Raw genomic sequence first — 20,972 nt, forward strand, 5'->3', positions numbered from 1 at the left:
GTCAGGACTAGGCAAAGGGGCCTCTTCTTGGTAAGCAGAACCAAAGAAGCTAATAAGCATTAAAATTATTGTCAGAGGAAAATACACCTGATTCTAATTGACTAATTCAGTAATTGAAATTAGCGTTCAAGTGTAAGCTATGCCGTGAAAAATGAAGGGGGTGTTTGTGTGTGCATGAGTGTTCATGACGTGGAAACAAAAATTGTAATTTGCACACTGCAAAATGTATTTGGCTTAATGCAATCATCTGAGCAGAGTTCACAGGGTTTCTGTCCCTTCATCCAATCTAGTTTCACTGCATTATAAACTTCTATACATACTCTGCACCTACTTCAGATTTTCAATTAAAATATAGAGAACTAGTAGGAAGAGTCCTTGTAAGTTAGTTCTTTCTAATGAACTTTTGAGAGCATTACAAATGACAAAATCCAGCTTTTTAATAGTTGGTGCAGTTCCTGCAGGAAAGTTATTTACCTGCTGTTCCAAGTAACATTTAATTACCGTAATTTCTTCCTACAGGCTTCCTTTGTGCGTATGAGAACACTTCGAGTAGTCACTTTCCCTTAAGTGCTGTTTTTATTTGTGCAGGTTAATGGTATCATTACTAGAATACCTGTGGCAGTTGATCACACTTTACTATTTTAAAAAACAATGAATAGGGATTGACTTGTAGTATCTGTGAAAATACGTATTATTTTAAAAAACTAGCTAGATTTCAAACGAGGCTTTTACTTTTACCTTGGGTGTAATGGAAGCTTTGCCCCACTACTTTGTGAGGCCGCCCCATCAGTTAGACTCGGAGCAAGTTTCTGCATTAAAAAGACATTCTTACTTATTTCTCACAAACACACAAATTGTCAGTTCTTTCTGGATGGTTTTGTTCATTTGACATAATTAGTGTATATATACTGAAGTAAACAATGCAGTATGTTCATCTTCTTTTCGGTAGGGTTTTCTTTGGGGAGCCTTGAAAAATCTACAGCTTCTTCCTCCTAAAGGCAGAGGATCATAGGAGAGAGATTCTTCTGTGGTTTTCTGATTCTCCCTCCCTCATCCTTCCTCTGGCCAATGAAATACCCTTTATAGAATGTGTGGAAAAGTAATAAATAATTTCCTAAAGGAGAGTTTATTTAACATATTTGAAAGACCTGTGGTGGTTTTGAGTACAGATGGTGTTTGAGCTGCAGAATTCCAAAGAATAAAAGCAATGGAAACATAAGGTTGAGAAAGGGAACATTGAAAACAAAGCATTTTGAGGCTGGAGAGTACATTTCAGTATAATAATTCACAGATATTTCCTCTGAACTCCGTAACAAATAAGTCAGATAGGAATCTTAGTTCTCTGATTCATAATAGGTGCTAGCTCACTTAAGCTTTCCTTGCTTTTAGCAGGCTTCCTGTTTCTTTTAAATACCTTCCACTTGAATGAGGAACTAGAAACAATTGTCAATACCTATTCTAAATCTGTATATGGGCCTGTTTGTTTACAGTCTATTTAATGGCTGTGGATTTTTCTCTTCTTTCTTCACCTGGAGTCCACTGACTCTGCTCATCTGTTTTTTAAATGCTCTTAGAGCACAGCAAGGAACTCTTTCAAACTAGCAAAGTGAAGGTGACATGTCTTATTACAGCCTTATTCAACATATTCATCAACAACCTGGATGAGGGGACAGATTGTACCCTCAGCAAGTTTGCTGATGACACAAAACTGGGAGGGGTGGCTGATGCACCAGAAGGCTGTGAGGCATGGACAGGCTGGAGAGTTGGGTGGAGAGGAACCTAATAAAGTTCAACAAGGGCAAGTGTAGGGTCCTGCACCTCAGGAGGAATAACTCCATGCAACAGTACAGGTTAGGGGCTGACCTGCTGGAAAGCAGCTCTGCAGAGAGGAACCTGTGAGTCCCGGTGGACAACAAGTTGACCATGAGCCAGCAGTGTGCCCTTGTGGCCGAGAAGGCCAACGGTTTCCTGGGGTGCATTAAAAAGAGCGTGGCCAGCAGGTCGAGGGAGGTTATCCTCCCCCTCTGCTCTGCCCTAGTGAGCCCACATCTGGAGTACTGTGTGCAGTTCTGGGCTCCCTGGTTCAAGAAAGACAGGGAACTGCGGGAGAGAGTCCAGCGGAGGGCTATGAAGATGATCAAGGGCATGGAGCATCTCTCTTATGAGGAAAGGCTGAGAGACCTGTATCTGTTTAGGCCAGAGAAGAGAAGACTGAGAGGGGATCTTATCAATACTTACCAATATCTAAAGAGCGGGTGTCAAGAGGATAGGGTCAGGCTCCTCTCAGTGGTGTCCAGTGACAGGACAAGGGGCAATGGGCACAAGCTGGAACACAGGAAATTCCATCTCAACATGAGGAAAAACTCCTTTACTTTGAGAATGGCAGAGCACTGGCACAGGCTGCCCCAAGAGGTGGTGGAGTCTCCGTCTCTGGAGATATCCCAAACCCGCCTGGACACATTCCCGCCCAGCCTGCTCTGGCTGACCCTGCTTTGGCAGGGGGTTTGGACTAGGTGATCTCTGAAGGTCCCTTCCAACCCCTACCATTCCGATTCTGTGATATGTCTCTGTCGGGGGCAGTGGGAAAGAAAAGCAGTATCACGGTAAAAAAGAAAAAGAAAAAAAAAAAGTGATGAGAGTCTTTAGTCTGTTTTGATCTGTTCTTCATCTTCTTCAGCTCCTCTTCTCTTCCTTGTCCCCCCAGTCCTTGAAAGCCGTCCACTGCATCCTTTAATCATCACTTATATATTGTTTTCTTAACTATCACCATCTGCAACTGACAAGCATAATCATCATCTTTTGTCATTACTTCCTGACTTGGATTCTTAATTAAAACTGTATGGTGGTCCATTGCAGATATATGAAAATATTATTGTGTGTATTGTTGTTAACATACGATTCGGGTTCTATTCAGTTTTAGAGGAGGATTGCCTTGAGTTTAAAAAATGTTTATTATGTATTTCAGATTATTCTTTGTGCTTTATTATTCACACTGGTGACCTGTTAGAGTTGGAGTTTGTCCTCTCTTGTGAATCCATACCTGAAAGGCTAACTTATTCAAAATTACTATGTCCACACTGAAGTAGAATTACTGGATGATTTATTACAGGTTGAACAGCTTCTTGTAACTAAGAAAATTTAAAAATTACTTAATGAACTAAGTGAGGAATGTCTGTGCAAGCTCTTTTCTCATGTATGCTCCTAAAGACAGACAAGGGACAGATAAGCAAAAATAGCAATAATGCACAACTTTCTCATATTTATCATATTCTTATATTTAGAATTTTTCATTTGACATATATCGTACAGAGTCATTAGCAGAAAAAAATTTCTATCAGAGCATAAAAGCTTTTTGCTTGTATGATTACTTAAAACAAGTCTACAGTACCATAGAGTAGATTAACACAATAATGTTACAGAAGAATAAACAGGATATTAAGACAACTGTGGAATTGTGTCTTTGGTGACTTAACAAAGATAGTATGGTTTAATTTCCATATTTAGTGAGGACACTGGATCTGTTTGTTTATGGCTTTTAGTATGCTGCATGTAATTTAACAACATTTTTTGAATACTTTTTCAGCTCGAGATGCTGATGAGAGAGAGAAGTGGATTCATGCTTTAGAGGACACCATTCTCCGCCACACCCTCCAGCTTCAGGCAAGTTTCACTTTCACTTTTAACTTGTTTTACTTTCTTTTTTTTTTCAAAGCAATGAAATACAGTGGCATGACTGCTAATTTCAAACAAATCCAGTATAACATCTGGTCATTCTGTAGCCTATACAATCAGACATAGTAAGACATCGGTATAAATACTTGAGATTAGGTTTGAGTCTTTCTGTTACTATTTTCTTGTCTTACCGTCATGAAAAGTCAGCATGAGACTTCCCTTTGTTAACTCATATTTTTAATTGGTGGTTCCAGACTTAGTGTTGTATGTTTAGTTCTTTTTTTTTTTTTTTTTTAATGGGAGTTAGTCCTTTTTAGGTCAAGCCTGTTGTGTGCTTGTACGCCGCCTAATTTTGAAATTAAAATGGGACAGCAGCATTGAACCTCTTTCTGGATGACAAAAATGGTAAATAGCTTATGTTTGAATCCACTGTGTAAGCTGTGTATCGGCAGTTTTCTGGTTCTAAAAACAGATGGCTAGACTGAGGATGGTTCATAGCACTAGTTATCCAAGATCAGCTTCTGGCAACATCCTAGACTTGGACATGTCTAGAAGACTTGCTAAGCCTTTATTTTTGCCCTGGGGAGAAACCCAAACGCTTCATGAAAGGGATTTTCTCATACTTGGTTTGTACCACAAAGCTGTCTGACGACAGTGTAGAAATCTTAAAACGGCTATTGATTGTTTTTGTCGAATAAAGTTTTGGTATGCTTCTGGAGTATAGCAAGAGAATTAGGTCTTTTAGCGATTGACACTGTGTGAAGAAAGACACATTAAAATACCAAATATCACAGAAAGAGAAGCAGCTTACAAAGACCGATTTAGATGACATTTGGCCTATCTAGAGAGTTAGAACAAGCCTGAATTTATCCCATCCAACTTTAGGCACTTTTGCTATCTTAGTTAACTTACTTTAATTTCCTACTAAACACTGGCTTTCAACCTTTTTTGACTTATTAAAGACTGCTACATATTTTCTAGTGGATAGCAGATCCATAGCTAAAAATTCAAGTTTGACAATCAGCTTTGTATCCCTAGTAACATGTTGTGAATATTCTAGAAGTAATCTCTCCATCTGGACACAGTAGTTAGTTGACCACAGACTGAAGAACTCCGCTCTGCAGATTGTAGTTTTATTGGCAGATGTAGATTTCATGATTGCAGCTAATAATGGAACTGTTTCCCTTTACATAAGCTGTTCACATTCCAGGAGTTTTTAAAACAAGTAAGGCATATTTAGATTAAAAAACCCACCTAAATTAGTAGTTTTTCTGGTGATATTTGAGGGAATAATTCAAAATCTGGAACTGATTGTTAAGAAACATCATCCCTCTTAAATATATCCAGCATTGAGCGCAATACCTCACGGGCTTTTGTTGTGTGCTCACCTTTCATTTTCAACCACCTTCTTCAATGTGCTGGTAATAGAAGCTTTTTTGTTTGCAAGGCCCTTATTTTTAGACTAGCTGGAATACTGTTCACTTACATGCCGATTCAGGAACTGTCAAGGCTCACCGTCTTCATTGACATGAGCTGCTAAGCAAATATTAATTTAAGAATTTAACAAGCTGTTATGGTTTGAAAAACCCACAACAATTTATTGTTGTTCAGGCAATTATTCCTTCACCCGATTACCTGTCCCCACCTGGGAAGAGGTATCAGGAAAAAAACAAGGAAACCCGAGGGTTGAAATATAAACAGATTTAATAGAATAAGACTGGATAATTAACATTAATAACACTGAAAACCAATATTGATCCCAATACCAATACAAAATATACGAGGACTGTACTCGGCCCATTCTCTCAGCAGGAAGCTGTGCACTCCCGGCAGGGGACAGCAAATGTCGGACACTGCGAGCGCCGGGGCTTCGGGAGGAAGGGAAGGGCTCAGGGGTCGGGAACCGGGCAAGGAGTTCTTGGGATCACAACTGTCGCAGGCGAGAGAGAACGTCTCTGCAAACTTTCTAATTTATATTGAGTTCATGGTATGAAATAATCCTGTTGGCAGCTTGGGCCAAGTGCCCAGGTCTTGTTCCTCCTCATCCCTGCACCTGGTGAGCTCAAAAACACTGAGACCTTGAAACCCGCACACCACAGCTAGCCATAAAGTAAATATTTTCACAAATTCAGACGCTAGAGTCTTCTAAAAGTGCGGTTCCTCCAAGCATTAGAAGAGAAGTTAGTCCCGTGTCGAGGAGATTACACCTCCTTGCAAAATGTCCGTCTCTCACGAGTTAGAGCCGTCCCGGTCGCGGTTCGCCCTCAGGGCGCTGGTGCCTCAGCAGTGGGGCCGGGCACCGGCTGCCTCCCCGGCAGAACCCCCTGGCGTCTGACAGCCGGCCAGGCCCGGCCAGGCCCGCCCTCCCCTCGCGGCGGGGCCGCCCCCCCTCCCGCCGACCGCCATTCTTCGGAGGGAGGGGCGCGCGCCGCCCGCCCGCCAATCGCCGGCCGCCTTACTCGTGATGCGAGGGGCGGGGCCGCGAGGCCCCCCCCGCCCCGGTGGTGTCGGGGGGGTGGCCCTTGCCCGCTCCCCCCCGCCGGGCGGCCAGCCAGCCCCGCCGCTCCGCTCCGCACGGAGGGATGGCCGGTGTGAGTACGGGGGAGGGATGGATGGGGCCGGCCGGGCGGGGGCGGGCAGGTGTCGGGGCTACCGGGTGCCCCTCAGGGGGCAGGTCCCCTCCCTGACTGGAAACCGGGCGCTGCCTCCTCCCCGCGGCGGCCCGGCGGCTCCGGCCGCTGTTCTGCCCCGCCCGGGGGAGCGGCGGCGGAGATCGGCGTTAAGCAGCCCCTCACCACCGGGGGTGGGGGGGCTTCCTGCGCGGGGGGGCTCCGGGTGAGGCTTCGGCTCCGTCCCGGAGCGCCGCTGGGTCGCGGTGCCGCCTGCAGGGATGCTGTCAGCCCGTTACAGGAGCCCGTTGTGTGCAAACACGCCTTTGCTTCGATTAACATGTAAAACAAAACGCCACTTCGTGCACTTGATGTTCTTTTGCTTTCCTTTTTATTTGGACGATAAAGTCAAATGAGTTTTTCGGGAGGATTATTGGCTCAGCGGGCGCGGAGGGGGGTTTTAGTGCTGTCGCAGAGATTATTTTCTGTGAGGGTATTTTCTTAGATTCTGTCGCAAGCAGAAACATGTGGTTATCTGTCATATGAAACCTTTATGCATCTGGTTTTGTCCAGAATGATACATCTTCTCCGAGTCCTTTCAGGTTTTCATGCGGCTTTCAGTCTGCATGTTCTGGTCCTGGAGCTTTCAAGTTTGGAAAGTCAGACTTTGGTTAAGTTTTCTTCATAGTGTCAAACATGCCTCTGTTAGACGTGAGAAAGTGTACTGAAACCTGGGTGGCTGGTGTGTTGTGTGAACCATATCGGAAAGGATAAGGAGTTAATGCGAGGTGGAGAGGTGAAGTGGTGTCTGGGTGTTCTCTAGTCTGATTAGTCTTGCTAATTTTATTTTTGCCTAAATGCCCTGCTGTGTTGTCCTTCAGTCTTTATAGTGGAATTGTTTTTGAAACACTTAGTTAAACACACTTCCCCCACCCCAACAAATCTAAGCTTGCAAGAAAGAGCTACAGTCGAGGAAGTGAGGAAGAATGAGGAAGAGCTGATTCATAAATATATAGAATGAGTAAAGGGATCCTAGCCGGCCAGAGGGCTGACCATTAGTAATTTTGTATTCAACTGAAACAAGAATAGGGAGGAAACATTTCAGATAAGCTTGTAATCTAATTTCTCTGATTTTTGAAACTGGAGTCTGTTGTTCTGCTTTTCTGCTTGCTATGTTTTTGTATGTTCTTATATTAAAAACATGACTAAAAATATGCATAGTTCTTCTAGTATTAGCTTTGTGTATTGAAAAGTTGTTGAACAGTACATGGTGCGATAGTATTAGAAGTACCTTTCTGATTCCACCGGTGTTTTTTGCCTTACCCCTCCCAAGATGTCATTGTTGTGGCATTGACAGGCCAGTGGCTTTGCAGTGGCAATACATCACTCCGCTCTGGTGAGACCTCACCTAGAGTACTGCGTGCAGCTCTGGGGTCCTCAGCACAAGAAGGACATGGACCTGTTGGAGTGGGTCCAGTGGAGGGCCACAAAGATGAGCAGAGGGCTGGAGCACGTCTCCTATGAAGACAGGCTGAGAGAGTTGGGGTTGTTCAGCCCGGAGAAGAGAAGGCTCTGGGGAGACCTTATAGCAGCCCCCATACCTAAAGGGGGCTACAGGAAAGCTGGGGAGGGACTCTTTGTCAGGGAGTGGAGTGATAGGACGAGGGGCAATGGTTTTAAACTGAAAGAGGGTAGATCAGATATCAGGAAGAAATTCTTTACTGTGAGGATGGTGAGACACTGGAACAGGTTGCCCAGGGAGGTTGTGGCTGCCCCATCCCTGGAGGTGTTCAAGGCCAGGTTGGATGGAGCTCTGAGTAACTTGGTCTAGTGGGAGGTGTCCCTGCCCATGGCAGTGGGTTGGAACTAGATGAACTTTAAAGTCCCTTCCAACCCAAACCATTCTATGATTCTGTGATCAGTTGCCTCATGCCCACAAGAGGTAAGGGGAAGGGTGTGCGTGGGGTGAAGGTATGTTGTGTTTTGGATTTCTTATTTGCCTGGGCAGAGGTAGGAGGGTGATATTTTCTTTCATTCCTCACCAAAATCTTATGTCAACCAGCAATCCCATTCAAACAGCAAGTGCTTCGAGTCTTTTTGTTTAGTGTAAATGTCCTGCTTTCCTCATCAGTCTTCCAAGTGGCACCCTAGTGCTACATGTACTTTTTGGCTCTGGAATTCTCCTGTGTGAAAACCCCTTGAATATAGATCATGTCTCTTAGGGTCACAGTAACTTTCTTCTCTGATCAGAAAAGTGCAAGACCACTGTTGAAATATGAATCTACCTAAAAAATACCAATAACTATACTCTACTTATGCCTAAAGAGAATTCAGTAAAAAAATAATAAATTTTAAAATTCTAAATGGCTGAGTGCATGCATGTATCTTGGCAGTGTTTTGGTAGTGTTAAAATCCTGTCTGTAGGAGTCATGATCACCCTGAGCTGGAGGGATGAGCTTTGCTTTTTTTTTTTGGTTTTGCCTTTTTTTTTCTCTCCCCCTGCTCCTGTTAGCTGAAGCTTTCACACTCATTCTTGCCTTAAATCCCATGTCTTGAAATGTACTTTTCCCCTCTGCTGCTCTAGTGCCGCTAGAGCATCTTGGTAAGTGTCTTAAAGCGGCAACTAGAGAGGCTGTTGAGAATTGCATAAAAGACATCTAACTGCCAACTTGATTTAAAAAATAAATAAAAATACAAAGCTGAAACTTGCGTATTCTGCAAGTAAGTTGTCTTTCGTGCTTTTGGAGTAGGTATGACGGTGATAATCCACATTAGAGAGTCTTGAAATACTTGCAGGCTACAAAGGATTTCCTACCCAAATTTATGAAAACCCTTCAGGTAATGCCCCAAACTGTTTCAGCCTCTAAGTGGACTCACTGTAGAGACAAAGGAACTGAAATTGCTGTCAGCACAAAGGTGGGCTGTTTCTTATCACAATAAAAGTGAAAGGAATTTAAAAAAAAATAAATTAATTGCTCTGTAGCTTGATACCTCTGTAATTTAAAGCAGATATTTGCTTCGTAAGTAGCAAATAGTAGGGTAAGAAAACTGTATTCTAAGAAGTGGATCTGGGATGGTTGCTGTGAAGAGTGATACAATGGCTTAAATATTAAGAATTACACCACGGCTTCACCAGTCCTTAGAGCTGGTACTGCTGCTGGAAGCAGTCCTGTTTTGCTTCTCCTAGCAAACGGGAAGAGGCAGTGCGACAAGAACAGCTGAATTTGGAACCGGATTCAGAACTGACCCAAATTAAAAATACTTTTCCTGCTGCCCCCCCTTTCCCAGTTTAGTTTTAACCCGGATTAGTTTCGACATTGAGTTGATTGTGTGGTAAGGTAAATGTTTATGCTGACTCAAAAGAAAGAGCAGAGTAAGGGTGAGAATAAACAGCAGGGGAACTGTTGTTTCTGGTTCACTTATGCCGATGTAAAGTGTCTGTGTTGCCAGTAGCAGTTCACTTAGTATAACAGGATTTTTGATGACCTTTCTAGAGCTGCAGACAAGAATAAAAGGTAGAGTAAAACTTTCTTATATGTATCTCTTAAGTATATTATATTGTTACTCACTGGCTTTCCAGCACTACTTCTAGTGTGAGCCAAGAACGCTCACGTAAAACTCAGAACAGGTTCTTTTTAGATTAAGAATATATCCGATATAGATGTGTTTCAAGTGCTGGTGGAAGAGCATAGAGTTAAGAGGCGTGCTTTCCTTTTTCAAATTTTGGTAACAAAGTAACTGTGATAGTGATAAGCGTGTTATCTACGTCCATAATAAATTATGTAGGCAAATGAATGGGACTGTAGGATATAGTTAGTATTTGTGAGGTTTCAGAATTGGAACGTGTGCTTTAAAGACAGAATTTTACATCATTATGTAAATACTTCTGTTTTTTGAACTCTGTTTTCCTATAAGACTTGATAATGTCTATAGCTTCACGGTCTTTGCTAAGCATTTTGTGGTTTGCAAAGCAGAAATACTTCTATTTTATTTTATTAGAAGTGCTTGTGTTTGGAAGGCTCATATGCCTTACAGAACTCATACATTTATTTTTAAACTCATTTTGAGACATTTACATTCTGAGCTTTAAATAATGCTTAAAAATCTAGCAGAGTAAAAAAATATGGTTGTCTTTGCCACAGATAAAAAGACAAAAAGGTGCTATTGTTTAGTGGTTTAGTGTTTGCTAGTCCATTTGTTGTTTTTCTTACTAGTCGATTTGTTGTTTTTCTTCATTTTTCTATCACTGGTTCTTACAGGCAATGTACTATTCAACAAAATCAAACGTGCTCTAGGCAGGGGGATATGTTTCCCATGAGGTATTAAGGATGGAGGGAAAACACTCTTATTCACTTCCACAAGACTTTTTTGTTGGCCTTGGAATCCTAATTAGGTGAAGAATATGGCATAAATATCTTCAAAAAGATAAGAAGGTCTGCTCTGTACAGCGTTCTCTGTTCCTCCCCCAATAAAGCTATTTTACAAGGACAGCTCTCGTCAAGTCTTTGCTGTTGCCGCTGTCTTTTTCATTGTTTCCCTGCCTTCATTACTGTTCGTTTTCCACAGAGGTCGTTATTGTAATGCTTTTATTTGAGAAATATATTTGGATTTGTCTGGTATGCTTCTTCTAAGGATGATGCGATCTTTTCATCCCCTCCCGGTTTGAAAGAACTAGTTTAAATTAGGCTGGAATTACTTCTCGGCATCGACAAGTTTTGAATACAAATGCATTAGTGATATGCATGACTTCTTTGGATGACAAGGAAACAACGTATAAACTCCCTTTGTGCTAGTAGCTCTCTAATGGAAATAAGGCTCATAATATGTATTTTTAATTGATTTATATTTTGTTGTTGCCCTCCTCTTTACCCCCTCCAAAAAAGTGTCATGTATGAAGGGAGTAATTTTGCAGGACTCCTAGCGTGAGTTCTTTACTCTACCCCAGACCAGCACGTGAACCCTTTCCTAGGGGATAACCATCCTGTCTGCTCACTCCATGTTACTGGGTAACAGGCAGATGACACTGGGAGACTGATAATTTGGTAGGTCAATGTGCTGCTGGGCCCCACTTTCTCCTTTCTACCTACAAACATTAGGATTGGCAAGTGTCCTGTAGAGTCTAGCCTTTAAGCTTTTGATAGGTCCTGAAGGGGACATCCCAGAAGTTGTAGGAGGGAGGGAGGGATGAGAGAAAGAATATTATCTTACCTTTTCCTCTTTTCTCTAGAGTTGTTATCAATATGGGTTTCTCTGTGGGGAGGAGTCAGGTACCAAATGTATTTTTTGGGGAGGTGGTGGGCAGACTAGAAATTATATAAATTACTTGCTTCTGCAGCTATTTCATCTGGTAGTATAACTGTTAATACCTTAAAACCTACATTAACACAGAGTAGTCATTATTTGAGTAAATAAAAGTGTACTTACCGATAAATCTAGTTAGTTAGTGGAAAAACAGGTTATATTACTTTAGATTGGTACTGACAGTAAGAAGGAATCAGCGTATTTCTGAAGATCTAAAGTAGTCTGGTTCCTGTTCTTTTTTGTGATTTGAAGATACTTATTTTAGAATCACAACATAACTTCAGTTGGAGAAGGCCTTTGGAAGTCACCTGGTCCAAGCCTCTTCTCCTTGCGAGACCAACTTCTACGTTAGACGAGGTTGCCTAGGGTCAAATCCAGTTGAGTTTTGAGATCTGCCCTCCAGGGGTGGAGGTTAGACATTACCTGCAGGCAGCTTCTTTTGTCTGTTTATGAATAGGTGAGCAGCATAGAATACAAGTTTCTCATAAAGATTCGACTGCTAGTTCAGATGTGCAGTTTCCTAATTTACATGTTTAACAAGCTTTTAAATGCCGTTCTATTGACTCTGCTCACCCTTTTATTTTGAAACCTCATTTCATACATGGCAGGGGAGGGAAGAAAGGGGAGAAGGAGAAAGGGTCTTCTTTTTTTCCCTACTGTGTCTTTGGGTGACCAGATAATGAAGAAATAAGGATTTGGTATGCAAATCTGCACTTAGTATATCTGTTCTTTCTAAATTACTGCTGGGTTTGAAAAATTAATTGATTTTGTTTGCTATTTATACATGTTTCCTTCTGTGCTGTTACTAATCTTGATATTTTTAACTTTCCAATTATTTGGTTTTCAATTATAAAACTGTGTGAGAACTTAACAATTATTAACCTAATCTCATATAACCTAGACTCGTAAATTTGCTCACTAGGTTATGAAATTTCATCTAAACTGTCTTTATACAAACCAAGAGCAAACTAGTGAAGTGCTACAGGTTTAAGTACCTGTACTTCTTTTAAAAATTATTTTCCATGTTTCACCTCTATACTATGTCAGTTTGACGCTATACTTGGTTTTATGGCTTTGTTTTTACATTGATTGAAGATTTAACTTTGTAATAGAACTTTTTAGGTCACAATTTTCACTTTGTGTTTGATGTGGATGTCTGCTCAGTTGTGACACTAAATGTTTTAATCAGCTTTTCCCGTCATGCTAAGAGGCTGAAAATTAAGAATGGCATTTTATCTTTAAGCCACCACTAAAAATACCAGGTTGTTACATGTTAGTAGTCATAGACTGATGTCTGAAATAAAAATCAGCATTTTTATCCAGCATACAGATAGCTCGCACCATAAACTTTCATAGAATGGTTTGGGTTGGAAAGGACCTTGAAGATCATCTAGTTCCAACCCCCTGCCCTGGGCACGGACACCTCCCACTAGACCAAGTTACTCAAAGCTCCATCCAACCTGGCCTTGAACACTTCCAGGGATGGGGCAGCCACAACCTCCCTGGGCAACCTGTTCCAGTGTCTCACCACCCTCACAGTAAAGAATTTCTTCCTGATATCTGATCTAGATCTACCCTCTTTCAGTTTAAAACCATTGCCCCTCGTCCTATCACTCCACTCCCTGACAAAGAGTCCCTCCCCAGCTTTCCTGTAGCCCCCTTTAGGTACTGGAGGCTGCTATAAGGTCTTCCCAGAGCCTTCTCTTCTCCGGGCTGAACAACCCCAACTCTCTCAGCCTGTCTTCATAGGAGACGTGCTCCAACCCTCTAATCATCGTCATGGCCCTCCTCTGGACCCACTCCAACAGGTCCATGTCCCCCTTATGTTGGGGACCCCAGAGCTGAACACGATACTCCAGGTGGGGTCTCACCAGAGCGGAGTAGAGGGGCAGAATCACCTCCGTCGACCCGTTGGCCACACTGCTTTTCATGCAGCCCAGGATGTGGTTGGCTTTCTGGGCTGTGAGCGCATGTTGTTGGCTTCTCATCAGTAAACACCCCTGAATCCTTCTCCTCGGGGCTTTCTCTCCACCCAGTCTGTATTTGTGCTTGGGATTGCCCTGACCTACGTGCAGGACCTTGCACTTGGCCTTGTTCAATTTCATGAGATTTGCACGGGCCCACCTCTCAAGACTGTCCAGGTCCCTCTGGATGGCATCCCTTCCCTCCAGCGTGTTTACTGCACCACACAGCTTGGTGTCGTTTGTGAACTTGCTGAGGGTGCACTCAGTCCCACTATCCATGTTGCCGACACAGATGTTAAACAGCACCGACCCCTGAGGAAGGCTTCTCATCACTGGTCTCCACTTGGACATTAAGCTGTTGAGCACAACTCTTTGTGTGTGGCCATCCAGCCAATTCCTTATCCACTGAGTGCTCCATCCATCAAATCCATGTATCTCCAATTTAGAGACAAGGCAGTTGTACGGGACAGTGTCAAATGCTTTGCACAAGTCCAGGTAGATGATGTCAGTTGCTCTTCCCTTATCCACCAACACTGTAATGCTGTTGTAGAAGGCCACCAAATTTGTCAGGCACGATTTGCCCTTAGTGAAGCCGTGCTGGCTGTCACTGATCATCTCCTTATTTTCCATGTGCCTTAGCATAGTTTCCAGGAGGATCTGCTCCATGATCTTGCCGGGCACAGAGGTGAGACTAACCAGCCTATTTTCCCTGGGTCTTCCTTTTTTCCCCTTTTTGAAAATGGGGGTTATTTTTCCCCTTTTCCAGTCAGTGTTGACTACCAGCTGTACAGACAACTCAGTTTTCAACAAGGAAATGGAATGCTAATTTCATACAGTTTCAGATCTAGTTTCAGTGTAACTTAAACTTGACTGGTTTTGAGGGAGTGTCAAAAGTTTCTTGGTTGAGAGGACTCTCCCTTCTGCCTCTTAGTTTCTTTTTGATAACTTGTTACACTGGGTGGTTTTTTATCTTTTCTTAGTTTCTTGGCATAATCAAAATGGTTGCTTTCTTACACCATTTCTAAATTTGAAATTTGTCCAGTGTGGACTGTCTAATATGGGTGAAGTATCTTTTTTTTTTTTTTTTTTTTTTTTAGTGCTGGTTTACAACCTAATCTGTACGGATAGATTTACTCATGTAGAACTGTTGTCAAGATCTGGGTGTTAGTCTGTAACACAGTTTAAGATCTGGCGAGCGAATAAAGAATAGTATCTTCCACCGTCAGTAGATGGCTTTATGTTTTAGGGTGTGCCTGATACTGCGCACCCAATTGGACAGATGTGAGTAAGAGCAAGTCATTCCTCTATTGGATGCAAATGTTCACACCTCTAAAGAGCCACCAGTAAAGCTCTTCATATGATGGCCCATTATCATACAAAAATAAAATAAAGTACCTGCACTGACAAAGCAAACCATATCAAAGAAAAATTTATGCTAATATGGAATTTTAGAGGTATGGATTGCCCATCTTCCCCTATACAAAATGTTTCTTCCCCACTGTCTGATCTTTACGCGTTCAGACTCTTGAGATTCTCAGCAGTGAAAACAGCACAGTTGATGGTTTCATAAGAGTTTGAAGATGTTATATTTTAGATCAAGTATTTAGGCTAGAAGGAAAGTCTTGTCGCTGCTGTGATGTTCTCAGGATTCTCTTTCTGTTCTAACTGAGGTTTGCTTCTTTACCCTGCATGGGTTTTTCCTCCTATGTGTTTAACTTGCATTGCACAATTTTTTTAAGCTGGGAGTGCTTCAATATTTGTTTTGTAGTTCCATTTGCATTAAAGGTATTATATAAATAAACCTTAAATGCATTTACATAGCATATGTGCATGAAGTCATAAGTAATCAATTTCAAGAATCTTCTCTTTTCTTTCCTGTAATTAAAGATATAGTAACCCTGTGTGAGTTTGTTCAGGTCTTTATCATGGTTTATCAGTTTAAAGGTAGGGATTATGTTATATGCAAGTGTGCAAGCAAGAATATATAAAAGTAATCACTCTTATGGCACTGATACTTTGTCCGTGTTGGTGTATGTGCAACAAAATATAAGAAATCAATTATAGTGACAAGGATGCAAATCATTAAAGTTGCAAAGGAACTAGGGCAACCAGGAATAATAATTCCGATTTTTTTCAGCTCAAAGGTGGGTCCATATCTAAGAAGAGATTTAGCACTTGTTAGTTCAGTTCTTAGCTAAGAAGCTGTGAGTTGAGCAATACTGTCTGAGGTGTGAAAAGTGCAGTCATCCAGTTGGGTATGGTTTTGTCTTCCTTAGCTGAAATGTAAAAATATGGAATCACAAGACAGTCTTCAGAAAAACTTGAATTCTCCTTTGTATTTTTCAAAGAAACTTTGATTAGTGTAATGTAAGGAGATTTGTTCAGTCATAAGTAATGAAATACTGTGGCATATGATGATTATACCCCCACTGAAAATGTGTAGCAATTTACTGTTACTGATTCAGCTGTAAATAAAAGACAAATGTGTTCAGCTCTGTGCCTGTGTTTGCATATGGCAGGATGAGAGGCAAGGCAGCATTTTACCAGTCAGTTGTCAGGCAAAACCGTGTTTTTGTTATCTCTTTTCTCCTTTGAAACTGGTAATTATATATTTGATTGTTTATTTATTTATTTATATCTAGGGCGTGGATTCAGGATTTGTTCCCAGCGTTCATGATTTTGACAAGAAACTCACCGAGGCTGACGCTTACTTACAGATCTTGATAGACCAGTTGAAGGTATGGTAACGAACTGGTGTGTTACTGTAAGTCTGCTTTTCAGAGCGGATTTCAAGGTCTGTTTGAAAGGAAGCTCAACAGAGTGTCATGTTTTATGCTTGGCACGTGTTCTGGTCAATGCGGGAGGCAGAGAGAGCTCATCTGGCTGAGCTGACCGTGAACTGGAGAAAACATACCTTTTTTTATCTATGAAGTTTGCGGATGATTGAATTTTACTTTCTCCCTCGCTTAGGATGTTACATAAATTCTAACTGCTTCTGAAATTAAGAGATTTTTACTAGAAGTATAAGGGCTGAAATAAGCCGAAAATGGCTTTCTCTTAGAATGGATTTTAGGATTGTTAAAATTAGAAGGTTAGAAAATTAGAATAGCATTCTATATGTAAGCCATATAGAATGGCTTCCAATGGCTGAAAGATTCTTTTGTGTATATAGCTTCATGGACATGGCAGAGATTACTTCAGTTTAATTTTAAAAACATAATTAAATCATTGTATTGCTCATAGCATTTTAGAATTCATCTTGAGAAAATTTTGTCAAATAATATGTAACTGCAGTTGCAAATAATTCAGACTTTGTTGCAGTAGTGATAGATCATCCGTTCTTTGTCCTTGAGTGAAAATATTCTGTAGAAATTTTGTACAAATACAGTCCTTTTGCACTTTGTACATGTATTGTAAGAGTAGGTGGGAAGGTGAGGAATGATAAGGTTGTATCTCTCAGTGCTCACCTTATTGGGAAAAACAGTTTTTGCTGCTGGTAAGGACACTTTTCCCCATGACTCAGGAGGCTAAAATTGCTGTTAAGATTGCTTCAGTTCTGCTGGTTTGGGGTTTTTTTTCCTGATATAACGGGCAAGTATTGCATATGGGATATTCAGCAACAATTCGGTTGTGGGGGAGGGTGGAGAGGAGGAAGAGCAAACCAATAAAAATGGAGGTAGGCAAAAGAGATGCAAACACAATTCAAGGCTAAACTGCAAAGACTTGATCAGGAGTTAGCTTTATCTCCCGCTCCGGAGCCATCTAGCACGCTTCACTGAAGGAAGGTATTTAAATCTTTTAAAATCTTTACACCTAGTTTTTATTTCAGGCCAGCTGAGGGGAGGGGACATAGGAGTTAATTAATAATGAAAGAAGAGTGAATTTGGGGATGGACAGAGACCAAGACTACAGTCTTTTTTTAGAACCAGAGATCAGCCCCCAAGGGAAAGGGAACACGTGAGTGGGTTTTAGGCAGGCAGCTGAGTGAAGAACTCTAGCTCGCCTACTAAAAATTACAGCCTGTTTTCTGAGCAAGGGTGGATGTGATGAACTTTTGAGCGTTGCCCTTGATCTTTTTTTCTTCCTTGAGCAACTTTTACTTAATGGTTATTTGTGCACCTTAGAGAGCTCTTGGAGGCAACTTTTAATTGTTTCAGCTCAGCTTGTGTTAAATACACATACAAGCTTTTCGGTAAGAGTTTGTTTCGCTTTGCTTAGCTGCATCTCATATTCCACTTTTAAGAAAATAAATAGAAGTTAATGCTGGAAAATCACTATATACCTTCCCAACAGAAGTGCTTACAAATCTTACATGATTTGAATCATGTCCCTGAATAACAAGGTACCTGGAAGGGCTGATAAGGATTGAGGCTGTTTTGGTAAGCACTTTATACGGCCCAAAGATCTTTGCTAGAATAAAAGAAAGGCAGTTTGAGGTGTTCTGTTGGGTGTCGCTTTTATTACTTAACCTGACCTTTTTGTTCAAACCGTGTTAGAATCATGCTGAGCTGTGGAACTAGCCAGGATCCAAGACTTGGTCTCTTGCAGGATGGGATAATGTGAGAAATTAGTTAAAAACTTGTTACATCACAAATGCTGTAAAGAAATATTAGGCAAAGACTGCTTTGGGTCAAAATACCAGGATCATATAACTTAAGTACTTATTAAATGCTTTTGGTCTTGAAGTTTTGGTGTTTCTGGCTGATTTTATATGGAAATATAACTTCCAGTATTTTCACAAGTATGTCTTTCTTTTAGCTCTTTGATGAAAAACTCCAGAACTGCAAAGATGATGAACAGAGAAAAGCAAGTACATTTTGTCTTAAGTATTGCTTATTTTGTTTAATCAGATGGTTTTGTGCATCAATTTGCTGTAGGCTTTAGAAATTTAAACATTCTTGGTCTATTTTCGTATTCCTCAAGCTGTCGAAATCACTTAAAGCAATTTGAATAACTGATAACGTTATTTGTGTTGTGAATAGGTGGTAAACAGAATTTTTAGTAATACTGGATCATAACATTAAAAAATATTTCAGTCTGTAAGAAATGATTACTTCTCTGTTATCCAACCATCTAAAGCATTTTTAACTTAAATTTGCTATTTTTTCATCTTTAACAAGGATGGCTGTTTAATGTTTGTAGGAATAGCAAAGCTATTCAGAAAGAAAAACATAAATACTAAGAATTATGTATTTCACATAATCGGTCTGCATTCTGTGACTAGCCTGCCATGTGTTGGAAGTCTGAGAATATCATAATTCCTTCACTTTAGGTGAGGATGCCAGAAATGTAACTTGCTGTGTGGGGAGCAGTACTTTTTTAGCGAGGTTGTAATTCACTTAAGTGTTGTGGTTTGGTTTTTTTTGCATCCCCTTCAATTTGATTTCAAAGTCAAGTTTGCCGGTCAGAACTCAATCAGTATATTTCAGAAAGGCCAGCACATACCTTTGGTGGTGTGTGTTTGATGTAAAGTAGGTGCTGGTTTTGTATGTTAATTTGTGTGATGTGCAGGAGAGATTTAACAATTCCTTATGAAGCGTTTATTGCTGAGGAGCTGCCGTTTTTTATTTCAGGAATGCAGTAATTTCAATATTATAAAATAGTGGTGTATTTCATCCTTGTTTTTTGCCCTGTCCCCAGTTTCACTTGTGAAAAACAAGCTGATGTTCTCTTGGTGTTTGGTTTTGGTTTTGAAGAAAACAGTTTGATGCTTTGTATGGTTAGTTTACTTTTTCATAATGGTTATGACCTTTCATGTGTTATTTATCCATCTTGTTTGATGCGTTAGTGGCGTCTTAGGGACTTCACAAGTGATGGTCTTTCTGGAGTTCTTTTGCATGTACAGGCTTTTAAAATAACTTTGAAGTACAAGCGTTCTCTGCGTGAGTATTTTTAATCTCTAGACAAATTGACCAAAAGAGTAAGATTTTGTATTTCTCCTTTGGTGCCTCTTACTGGGAAGAGTTCTCCTTCAATTTTGACCTCTCTCCAGATGCTACTTTGCAGATCAGGCAGTACTTCTAATCCCTGGAGACTTTCTGCATGTTGTGCTGATTTCTTTCTTTATCTCTGCAAGGTATCTATGGAACAGACAGATTGACTTTATAGAGAAAGCAGGAGGCTTGTTTAGAAGAGGTCAGCTTCCTCTGGTTTTAAATCTTGATGAGTGTTACTGTTACTATAGATTCCATTTATTATCTATTAAAATTGAAAAAGACTTGGCAAAGCGCTTTTTTGATCATGTCTCTTCCTGTACTAAAGCAGCTAAGAGGCTTTTTGATACTGTATTTAGCAGTTTTTCTATTTGTTTATGGAATTGTGGTTCAGCTATCAGACTATGAGCTGAGTGTAACCTGGAGGATCCTTCCATCCAACACATAGTTTTTTTCCTCTGAGGAAACAAGATTTGGTTATTTGAATGTTACACACTTCCCAAGTAGCTGAATGTTGTTTTCTGCAACTGTTTATGGCCAGGCATTTAAAACCTGAGCTATTGTTTTTGCAAGTGTACAGAGCATTGGATGAGCTGGTTTTTAGATACAGAATATTTGGCCTTTTGAAGATAATGGTGTAGGGTATAGGTTCCGAGATGCTTCAAGATCTTTTGGATATCTTCTTCCTGAGACATGTTAGTCTCTTGAACTTGGAAGGTGACAGTGCAGATGTACACTTGATGAATTTTGAAGACTGAGAAATATTGTGATTATCATGAACTGCCTGCATTATATTGATACTCCTGGCAGAACTGTAACTAGCACTGTGTAGTGGGATTGTACTGTCTTGCAAACATATGATTACTAGCAGTGCTGCCAGTTTTGCTGAATCTGCTAACGGAGTACAGGGTATTCTCTCTATAATTTCTGGATAGGCCCTTGGAAACTAGGCGTGCTGAGGTTTTTCCCATCTCAGATCTTCTGTATGATCTTGCACAAATTACCCTTTTGTCTGTACCTATTGCTTGGAAAATTACAAATGGGTGGTGGCGGGGGAAACAGCGTGGTTGAATTGCATCATTTGGCCTGACATCACTTTCAGATTTTCAGCAAAATGATATCAGTGAAGGGAATGAGATAATAGTTTATTTGGTGTGTAAATACTCTATAACATGTTGGGGGGAAAAATAGATAAAGAATAATCCAAACTGCTGACAGCTGCCTACAGTTGGCTCTAAAGCTTTGAGGCTGAATGATTTATTTCAGCTGCATTAATCTTTCGTCTCACAAGATCAGTATGTTTGGGTACACCGCCTATTCTGTTTTGGTGCTAAAAGGCTCAGAACTTCGCTGCTGTCATTATATTTAAAATGCTTTTTTCAATATGTGTTGATAAAGTTTGGACTGTAAGTATAGCAGAGACATGAAAAGCAAACAAAATAAAGGAGTTTTTAGCTGTTGGCATATTTCTTTGCTAGCAACAGAAGTAAATG

At 40.8% G+C, this 20,972-nt stretch overlaps 1 protein-coding gene across 7 annotated transcripts in view; it reads left to right on the forward strand.

Annotated features, from left to right (window-relative positions):
* OSBPL9 (oxysterol binding protein like 9) overlaps positions 1 to 20,972 on the forward strand; it is a 65,843-nt gene that overhangs the window by 23,685 nt on the left and 21,186 nt on the right. For 2 of the 7 annotated variants that reach the window (XM_074596566.1, XM_074596567.1), the window contains exons 4-6: positions 3,584 to 3,660; positions 16,189 to 16,284; positions 18,305 to 18,352. In XM_074596566.1, the coding sequence (XP_074452667.1) occupies positions 3,584 to 3,660; positions 16,189 to 16,284; positions 18,305 to 18,352 (221 nt within the window). Of the gene's footprint in view, positions 1 to 3,583; positions 3,661 to 6,135; positions 6,264 to 16,188; positions 16,285 to 18,304; positions 18,357 to 20,972 lie in introns of those variants that run through there. The other 5 variants (XM_074596568.1, XM_074596569.1, XM_074596571.1 and 2 more) reach the window with 4 other exon arrangements.

This window comes from Larus michahellis, chromosome 8, assembly GCF_964199755.1.
Source record: "Larus michahellis chromosome 8, bLarMic1.1, whole genome shotgun sequence".
NCBI lineage: Eukaryota > Metazoa > Chordata > Aves > Charadriiformes > Laridae > Larus > Larus michahellis.